This window comes from Gigantopelta aegis, chromosome 8 (assembly GCF_016097555.1).
Source record: "Gigantopelta aegis isolate Gae_Host chromosome 8, Gae_host_genome, whole genome shotgun sequence".
Lineage (NCBI taxonomy): Eukaryota > Metazoa > Mollusca > Gastropoda > Neomphalida > Peltospiridae > Gigantopelta > Gigantopelta aegis.
Window position 1 is genome coordinate 77,720,044 of NC_054706.1, and position 10,129 is coordinate 77,730,172.

The window sequence follows — 10,129 nt, forward strand, 5'->3', positions numbered from 1 at the left end:
TATGATGATACATCCAGCCTGTAAGGAGGACTGTCACTCCCTATGATGATACATCCAGCCTGTAAGGAGGACTGTCACTCCATATGATGATACATCCAGCATGTAAGGACTGTCACTCCCTATGATGATACATCCAGCCTGTAAGGAGGACTGTCACTCCATATGATGATACATCCAGCATGTAAGGACTGTCACTCCCTATGATGATACATCCAGCCTGCAAGGACTGTCACTCCCTATGATGATACATCCAGCCTGTAAGGAGGACTGTCACTCCCTATGATGATACATCCAGCCTGTAAGGAGGACCGTCTCTCCCTATGATGATACATCCAGCCTGTAAGGAGGACTCACTCCCTATGATGATACATCCAGCCTGTAAGAAGGACTATCACTCCCTATGATGATACATCCAGCCTGTAAGGAGGACTGTCACTCCCTATGATGATACATCCAGCCTGCAAGGAGGACTGTCACTCCCTATGATGATACATCCAGCCTGTAAGGAGGACTGTCACTCCATATGATGATACATCCAGCCTGTAAGGAGGACTGTCACTACCCATGATGATACATCCAGCCTGTAAGGAGGACTGTCACTCCCATGACGATACATCCAGCCTGTAAGGAGGACTGTCACTCCCTATGATGATACATCCAGCCTGTAAGGACTGTCACTCCCTATGATGATACATCCAGCCTTTAGGGAGGACTGTCACTACCCATGACGATACATCCAGCCTGTAAGGAGGTCTGTCACTCCCTATGACGATATATTCAGCCTGCATGTAGGACTGTCACTCCCCAGGACGATATATTCAGCCTGCAAGTAGGACTGTCACTCCCCAGGACGATATATTCAGCCTGCAAGTAGGACTGTCACTCCCCATGACGATATATTCAGCCTGTAAGGACTGTCACTCCCCATGACGATATATTTAGCCTGTAAGGAGGACTGTCACTCCCCAGGACGATACATTCAGCCTGTAAGGAGGACTGTCACTACCCATGACTATACGTTCAGCCTGTAAGGAGGACTGTCACTACCCATGACTATACGTTCAGCCTGTAAGGAGGACTGTCACTACCCATGACTATACATTCAGCCTGTAAGGAGGACTGTCACTCCACATGACGATACATTCAGCCTGTAAGGAGGACTGTCACTCCCCAGGACGATATATTCAGCCTGCAAGGAGGACTGTCACTCCCCAGGACGATACATTCAGCCTGTAAGGAGGACTGTCACTCCCCATGACTATACATCCAGCCTGTAAGGAGGACTGTCACTACCCATGACTATACATCCAGCCTGTAAGTAGGACTGTCACTACCCATGACTATACATCCAGCCTGTAAGGAGGACTGTCACTACCCATGACTATACATTCAGCCTGTTAGGAGGACTGTCACTCCACATGATGATATATTCAGCCTGTAAGGAGGACTGTTACTCCCCAGGACGATAATATTTAGCCTGCAAGGAGGACTGTCACTCCCCAGGACGATACATTCAGCCTGTAAGGTGGACTGTCACTACCCGTGACTATACATCCAGCCTGTACGTAGGACTGTCACTACCCGTGACTATACATCCAGCCTGTAAGGAGGACTGTCACTCCACATGACGATATATTCAGCCTGTAAGGAGGACTGTCACTCCCCAGGACGATATTTAGCCTGCAAGGAGGACTGTCACTCCCCAGGACGATACATTCAGCCTGTAAGGAGGACTGTCACTACCCATGACTATACATCCAGCCTGTAAGTAGGACTGTCACTACCTGTGACTATACATCCAGCCTGTAAGGAGGATTGTCACTCCACATGACGATATATTCAGCATGTAAGGAGGACTGTCACTCCCCAGGACGATATATTCAGCCTGTAAGGAGGACTGTCACTCCCCAGGACGATATATTCAGCCTGCAAGTAGGACTGTCACTCCCCAGGACGATATATTCAGCCTGCAAGGAGGACTGTCACTACCCATGACGATACATTCAGCCTGCAAGGAGGACTGTCACTCCCCTGGACAATACATTCAGCCTGCAGGGAGGACTGTCACTCCCCAGGACGATACATTCAGCCTGCAAGGAGGACTGTCACTCCCCAATATATTAGCCTGTTAGGAGGATTATTACTCCCCCCCAAAAAAGAAATAAAATGTTTTGTTTTGGGGTTTTGTTTTTGTTGGGGGTTTTTAATGCAAAATTGACACATTTTAACCACTTACGATTATTCATACGATGTTTACAACAACAATGGACCTTTTTTTCATTGTGTTTCACAGTTATACGAGAGAATCCAGCTGCCTGAAGAGGAGCGAGCGGAGCACAAAGGCCCGACCAAACACATGGACCACAGTCTGGGGGGGACCAAGCCCGTCATCGAGTTCACCGCCGCCGCCGTCGCCGTCCTTGAAAACGAGGGCAAGGTCAGGGTCGGCATCCGGAGACTTGGCAAACTGGACGTCCCTGTGACCGTCAGGTAACGTAGTACTTGAGTATAGAGACTAGTACAGCGGTATAGAGACTAGTACAGCGGTATAGAGACTAGTACGGTAGTATAGAGACTAGTACAGTAGTATAGCGGCTAGTACAGTAGTATAGCGGCTAGTACAGTAGTATAGAGACTAGTACGGTAGTATAGAGACTAGTACAGGAGTATAGCGGCTAGTACAGTAGTATAGCGACTAGTGTAGTAGTATAGAGACTAGTATAACGGTATAGAGACTAGTACAGTAGTATAGAGACTAGTACAGAAGTATAGAGACTAGTACAGTAGTATAGAGACTAGTACAGTAATATAGAGACTAGTACAGTAGTACAGACACTAGTACAGTAGTATATTGACTAGTACAGTAGTATAGAGACTAGTACAGTACTATGGAGACTAGTACAGTAGTATAGTGACTAGTACAGTACTATGGAGACTAGTACAGTAGTATAGAGACTAGTACAGTAGTATAGAGACTAGTATAACGGTATAAAGACTAGTACAGCAGTATAGAGACTAGTACAGTAGTATAGAGACTAGTGTAACGGTATAGAGACTAGTACAGTAGTCTAAAGACTAGCACAGTAGTATAGAGATTAGTACAGTAGTATAGTGACTAGTACAGTAGTATAGAGACTTGTACAGTAGTGTAGAGACTAGTACAGTAGTGTAGAGACTAGTACAGTAGTATAGAGACTAGTACAGTAGTATAGAGACTAGTGTAACGGTATAGAGACTAGTACAGTAGTCTAGAGACTAGCACAGTAGTATAGAGACTAGTATAACGGTATAGAGACAAGTACAGTAGTATAGCGACTAGTACAGTAGTATATAGACTAGTATAACGGTATAGAGAAAAGTACAGTAGTATAGAGACTAGTACAGCAGTACAGAGACTGGTACAGTAGTATAGGGACCACTACAGCAGTATAGGGACCACTACAGCAGTATAGGGACCAGTACAGAAGTAATATAGAAATCAGTACCGCAGTATGACGATTATACAGCAATATAGAGGCAAGTACAGCAGTATACAAATAATACCACAGTATGAGAATTAGTACAGAGGTTAGTACAGTAATACCGCCAGTATACACTATAGAGACTAGTGCAGCAGTATCGAGTTTAGGTCCTAAGCGTTTCTTGTATGAACCGCCGTGAAAAAGAGACCTAGATCTAGTAAATAACGGGTGTGCTACGTCCGCAGGGTTGAGACTATCAATGGAACTGCGCTGGCCGGCGAGGACTACAAGGCATTCAACGACAAGATCAAGTTTGGGGCAAACGAGATCCTTCGTCAAATCTTCATCGAGATCGTCGATGACTTTGAGTGGGAGCCTGATGAGTTCTTCTTTGTTAAGCTGACTACAGAACCAGGTGCTGATATTGCCCTTGGCAACATCTCCATATGTCAGATCACCATCATCAATGACGATGGTAAGTTAAAGTCATCAGCTACAAATGTGGTGCAGTGTGAAAAGCTAGTATTGATTAGATACACACTCCGTCAGTGGAATTGCGGCCGAGTAGCTGCTTTAGACACAGAAATTTGAAGGATCCCTACCTTACCTCACGCCATCACACTCTAAACCAAATATAATAATTACAGTACGAGTGACAGTTAGGAACTGTTCATTAAACATTGTACTGTGGTGTCTTTGAACAAATGTTGTTTGGTTGAGGGGGGGGGGGGGTCTATCCCCAGTGGTTCTGGCCTGCTCGTTAATAGAAACATTCAAAGAATCGACCTCGCTCGCCTGTGATGCTTGTGTCATAAGATCAGACTTTCTTGGCACATTCGTTCTTTTTTCTTTCCTTCCCAACTAATTCACCACAACTGGTATATCAACTCTCGTCATAATATGTGCTGTCCTGTCTGTGGGAAAGTTCATATGAAAGATCCCTTGCTACTACTGAAAATAATGTAGAGGGTTCCTCTGAAGACTAGAAAATTACTACATTTTTGCACCCAAGGTACCGTTAAAGAAACTTTAACGTCCCCTTTCTTCCTCTCTCCTAACAACTTGACATACATGAACGTACGCACATACATACGGATCCAAACCTACTCCCGTTATAATATTGCATCTTCGCAAGCCATCTGCACAGAATGGTTACCTTGGTTTGCGAACATGTCATTGGTGATGCATGTAATGCATATTAATTTCGTCGTGCACTTAAAGTATTAAAATATCTGTCTTATGATTATTATTAATTGATTTAGTTTACTAGTATTAATTTTGCTAGGGGTTTTTTGTGTGTTTAGAACCTGGTCTTCTGGAGTTCGCTAAACCGAGTATTGTTATAAAGGAGAGTTCCTTGGTTGCACGAGTTCCGGTCCAGCGCATTAACGGAGCCGACGGTCACGTGTCAGTCACGTGGAAGACAAAGGACATCACCGCCAAGGACGGCATCGATTACAAGGGTGGGGAGGGGGAACTCCAGTTCGACAACCAGGAGATAAATCGGACAATCGACATCACCCTGTTTGAAAGTGACGTAAGTACCAGTCTAGTACTTAGCGGTATAATACTCGTCTAATATTGGACCAAGCTGAACAATAAAACTATCATTCGTGGTCAAGACCGTATCTCTGCACAATGCAGAGTCGAATAGGCATCTGGCAAAATAGTGGTTTATTCCATGAATCTCTATATCGTGCTTCGTATATAGGATAGCCTTTATTGCAGATTTCATACTTCCTGCACTGCCACAGGAGGACTGCCACCCCCAAACTAGTTTACTAACTCAAAACTAGCACAGAACAGAGCTCTAATACTGGTCTAGTAAGGAAAGGAACAGTCTTAATACTGGTTCAGCACTGCATAATGGTCTAATAGTACTGGTCTAACTATAGTCTAATACTGGTCTAGTAAGGAAAGGAACAGTCTTAATACTGGTTCAGCACTGCATAATGGTCTAATAGTACTGGTCTAACTATAGTCTAATACTGGTCTAGTAAGGAAGGGAACAGTCTTAATACTGGTTCAGCACTGAATAATGGTATAACAGTACTGGTCTAACTATGGTTTAATACTGGTCTAGTAAGGAAAGGAACAGTCTTAATACTGGTTCAGCACTGAATAATGGTATAACAGTACTGGTCTAACTATGGTTTAATACTGGTCTAGTAAGGAAAGGAACAGTCTTAATACTGGTTCAGCACTGAATAATGGTATAACAGTACTGGTCTAACTATGGTCTAATACTGGTCTAGTAAGGAAAGGAATAGTCTTAATACTGGTTCAGCACTGAATAATGGTATAACAGTACTGGTCTAACTATAGTCTAATACTGGTCTAGTAAGGAAAGGAATAGTCTTAATACTGGTTCAGCACTGAATAATGGTCTAACAGTACTGGTCTAACTATGGTTTAATACTGGTCTAGTAAGGAAAGGAACAGTCTTAATACTGGTTCAGCACTGCATAATGGTCTAATAGTACTGGTCTAACTATAGTCTAATACTGGTCTAGTAAGGAAAGGAACAGTCTTAATACTGGTTCAGCACTGAATAATGGTATAACAGTACTGGTCTAACTATGGTCTAATACTGGTCTAGTAAGGAAAGGAATAGTCTTAATACTGGTTCAGCACTGAATAATGGTATAACAGTACTGGTCTAACTATAGTCTAATACTGGTCTAGTAAGGAAAGGAATAGTCTTAATACTGGTTCAGCACTGAATAATGGTCTAACAGTACTGGTCTAACTATGGTTTAATACTGGTCTAGTAAGGAAAGGAACAGTCTTAATACTGGTTCAGCACTGCATAATGGTCTAATAGTACTGGTCTAACTATAGTCTAATACTGGTCTAGTAAGGAAAGGAACAGTCTTAATACTGGTTCAGCACTGCATAATGGTCTAACAGTACTGGTCAAACTATGGTCTAATACTGGTCTAGTAAGGAAAGGAATAGTCTTAATACTGGTTCAGCACTGAATAATGGTATAACAGTACTGGTCTAACTATAGTCTAATACTGGTCTAGTAAGGAAAGGAACAGTCTTAATACTGGTTCAGCACTGCATAATGGTCTAACAGTACTGGTCTAACTATAGTCTAATACTGGTCTAGTAAGGAAAGGAACAGTCTTAATACTGGTTCAGCACTGCATAATGGTCTAATAGTACTGGTCTAACTATAGTCTAATACTGGTCTAGTAAGGAAAGGAACAGTCTTAATACTGGTTCAGCACTGCATAATGGTCTAATAGTACTGGTCAAACTATGGTCTAATACTGGTCTAGTAAGGAAAGGAATAGTCTTAATACTGGTTCAGCACTGAATAATGGTATAACTGTACTGGTCTAACTATGGTTTAATACTGGTCTAGTAAGAAAGGGAACAGTCTTAATACTGGTTCAGCACTGTATAATGGTCTAATAGTACTGGTCTAACTATAGTCTAATACTGGTCTAGTAAGGAAGGGAACAGTCTTAATACTGGTTCAGCACTGAATAATGGTCTAATAGTACTGGTCTAACTATGGTTTAATACTGGTCTAGTAAGAAAGGGAACAGTCTTAATACTGGTTCAGCACTGTATAATGGTCTAATAGTACTGGTCTAACTATAGTGTAATACTGGTCTAGTAAGGAAAGGAACAGTCTTAATACTGGTTCAGCACTGCATAATGGTCTAATAGTACTGGTCTAACTATAGTCTAATACTGGTCTAGTAAGGAAAGGAACAGTCTTAATACTGGTTCAGCACTGCATAATGGTCTAATAGTACTGGTCTAACTATAGTCTAATACTGGTCTAACAATATAGTAATGGCCTAATAATACTGGCCCAACAATGGCCTAATTATATAATATTGAATTTAATATTGGTCCGATACTCGTCTACTTTTATGTTCTTACGTCATGACAGACATAAAACGTGTAATCAATGCAACAGCCACGTAAAAAAAACCCAAAGAAATAGCCATTCTAACACATGTTACAAAACAAATCTCATATCGCTGTTGGTGTTAGAATAAAAATGTGAATTTTTAACAAATCATAATCTTGGTCAAAGTTGTAGTAAATAGTATAGTAAGAATATAACACCATAATGAGACATTAGTTTAGTCAGGAATGTGGCCATTGTGGTGTGTTAGTAAACTGTGCTACTAAATTATACCAGAACTTCATCCAAACAACTTTTTTTTTTAATTCTATGTATAATCATGTATCTGTACAAGGCATAGAAACGTGACATAATATAAAAAAATTAATACCTACTAATACAGCATTAGCCTAATTAACAAAATGTCCCTAACATCATATTTCACTTTATTTTTTGTTCAACCTGTTTGTAATCGATGTTGTAGAAACCAGAACGTGACGAGAGTTTTCAGATCGACCTGCTGGAAACCACCGGAGGCGCGCAGCTCGGGAAGATAAAGAAAACCATCATCACCATAGTGAACGACGACGGTGAGTTTTGGAGTCGTTTTGTTTTTAATGTCATTGGAATCATCATTGGTGATGGGCAATTTTGGAATTTCAACATTATTAAGATGGTGAGTACTGGAATCATTGTTTTATTATTATCAGCATCATCATTGGTGATGGCAAATTTTGGATTAATAATTAGAGCATCAACATTATTATCAATGATGGTGGTAAGTACCAGAATCATTGTTTTATTGTTATCAACATCATCATTGGTGGTGGGAAATTTTGGAATAACAATTAGAACATCAACATTATTATCAATGATGGTGGTAAGTACCAGAATCATTGTTTTATTGTTATCAACATCATCATTGGTGATGGGAAATTTTGGAATAACAATTAGAACATCAACATTATTATCAATGATGGTGGTAAGTACCAGAATCATTGTTTTATTGTTATCAACATCATCATTGGTGGTGGGAAATTTTGGAATAACAATTAGAAGATCAACATTATTATCAATGATGGTGGTAAGTACCAGAATCATTGTTTTATTGTTATCAACATCATCATTGGTGGTGGGAAATTTTGGAATAACAATTAGAACATCAACATTATTATCAATGATGGTGGTAAGTACCAGAATCATTGTTTTATTGTTATCAACATCATCATTGGTGATGGGAAATTTTGGAATAACAATTAGAACATCAACATTATTATCAATCAATGTGTATGATAGTTGTAAGTATCCATAGGTGGCTGGTGCTTCGTTGGCAAGATGGTCATGTGTATATTTTGTTCTCGTGGGTGTTGTTGTGTGTTGTTTTTTTTTCTCTCTTCCGAAAAGAGAATTTTACTCTGTGTTATTATATTGAATATGTGGGGTGGGTTTTTTTAAGACATTAGTTTCGTATCACAAATTCTCATCTTGTATGTTCTGTTTTCAGAATAAATTGTTGTGTCATCATGAAATTTCCAATGTTCTTTTTGTTTTGTTTTTGTGCAGAATACAATGGTCTGGTGTCGCGGATTCTCAGCTTGACCAAGGCAAACCTGGACTCCCTGCAACTTGAGCAGTCCACCTACGTCACCCAGTTTCGTAATGCTATGAATGTAAACGGCGGCGACTTGCAGAACGCCACGTTTCTCGACTACATCCTTCATTTCGCAACGTTCTTCTGGAAGGTAAGTTGGATCCATGTAACACTCTTAACTTTCAAGACTTAACTTTCTACTAAAACTCATATTTTCGTATCGGTCTGTATGTATTAAAATACATTTGAATCCCGTTGGTTAAAACACCATCGGTGCTCAAGAAAGTGTTCGATCAGTCGGGTAGTTCGACCTAACCTCTTGTCAACAAGTGTAACTCAAGACATAGTTTTTGGTTCTTAAGTTGCAGTGAATTCGACACTTCCGAGTTCGACCCAACGAGATTCTACTATACTCTCTGGATTTATTGGAACTTTGAATTGGATTCAATTGCAGAACGAGAGGAAGGGTTGGCTTCTATAATCTCGAATATAGATGATCTTAATTGTTTGAATTAACTAGCGTACATCGTTACAGAAGGAAAATGGAAGTACCACATTACGAATGACAAAAATCATGTGCTTACACAAGATGACGAAACTAAACTAAACATAGAGATTAGGTTGAACTTTGCTATTGTACATTTATTTCTGTCAGAATTTTCTTTTAATGACTATTTTAAAAGTTATTAAATTGATAGTATTATTAGTTTGTAAATATTAATACCAGTAAATAAACAAAAAAAGATTTCTTTCTTTTCTTTTATTGTAAATATTATTATTATTATCATTATTGCTGTTGTTATTGTTGTTTACAGATATTATATTCTTTATTTTTAGATTGCTATAATGTATAGAAATATTTCTGTTTGCAGATACTATTTGCATTTGTCCCTCCATCAAAATACCTGGGAGGCTGGCCAGCATTTTGCATATCACTTGCTGTGATTGGTTTCCTGACGGCAATAATAGGTGACCTTGCTGGAGTATTCGGCTGTTTGATTGGCCTAGAGGACAGCATCACTGCCATCACGCTGGTTGCCCTGGGAACCAGTATGCCAGACATGTTTGCCAGCAAGACAGCGGCTATAATGGAGAAGTACGCTGACAGCAGCGTGGGCAACGTCAACGGCAGCAACTCTGTGAACGTCTTCTTGGGACTCGGCTTGTCGTGGCTTATTGCCACTATCTACTGGAATGTTAAAGAGG

The 10,129-nt window shown here is 40.4% G+C and overlaps 1 protein-coding gene across 3 annotated transcripts in view; it reads left to right on the forward strand.

Annotated features, from left to right (window-relative positions):
- Positions 1 to 10,129, forward strand: part of LOC121378419 (sodium/calcium exchanger 1-like) — a 72,241-nt gene that overhangs the window by 57,488 nt on the left and 4,624 nt on the right. For all 3 annotated transcript variants that reach the window (XM_041506590.1, XM_041506589.1, XM_041506591.1), the window contains 6 exons: positions 2,294 to 2,490; positions 3,707 to 3,936; positions 4,766 to 4,998; positions 7,817 to 7,922; positions 8,896 to 9,074; positions 9,796 to 10,128. In XM_041506590.1, the coding sequence (XP_041362524.1) occupies positions 2,294 to 2,490; positions 3,707 to 3,936; positions 4,766 to 4,998; positions 7,817 to 7,922; positions 8,896 to 9,074; positions 9,796 to 10,128 (1,278 nt within the window). The remainder of the gene's footprint in view (positions 1 to 2,293; positions 2,491 to 3,706; positions 3,937 to 4,765; positions 4,999 to 7,816; positions 7,923 to 8,895; positions 9,075 to 9,795; position 10,129) is intronic.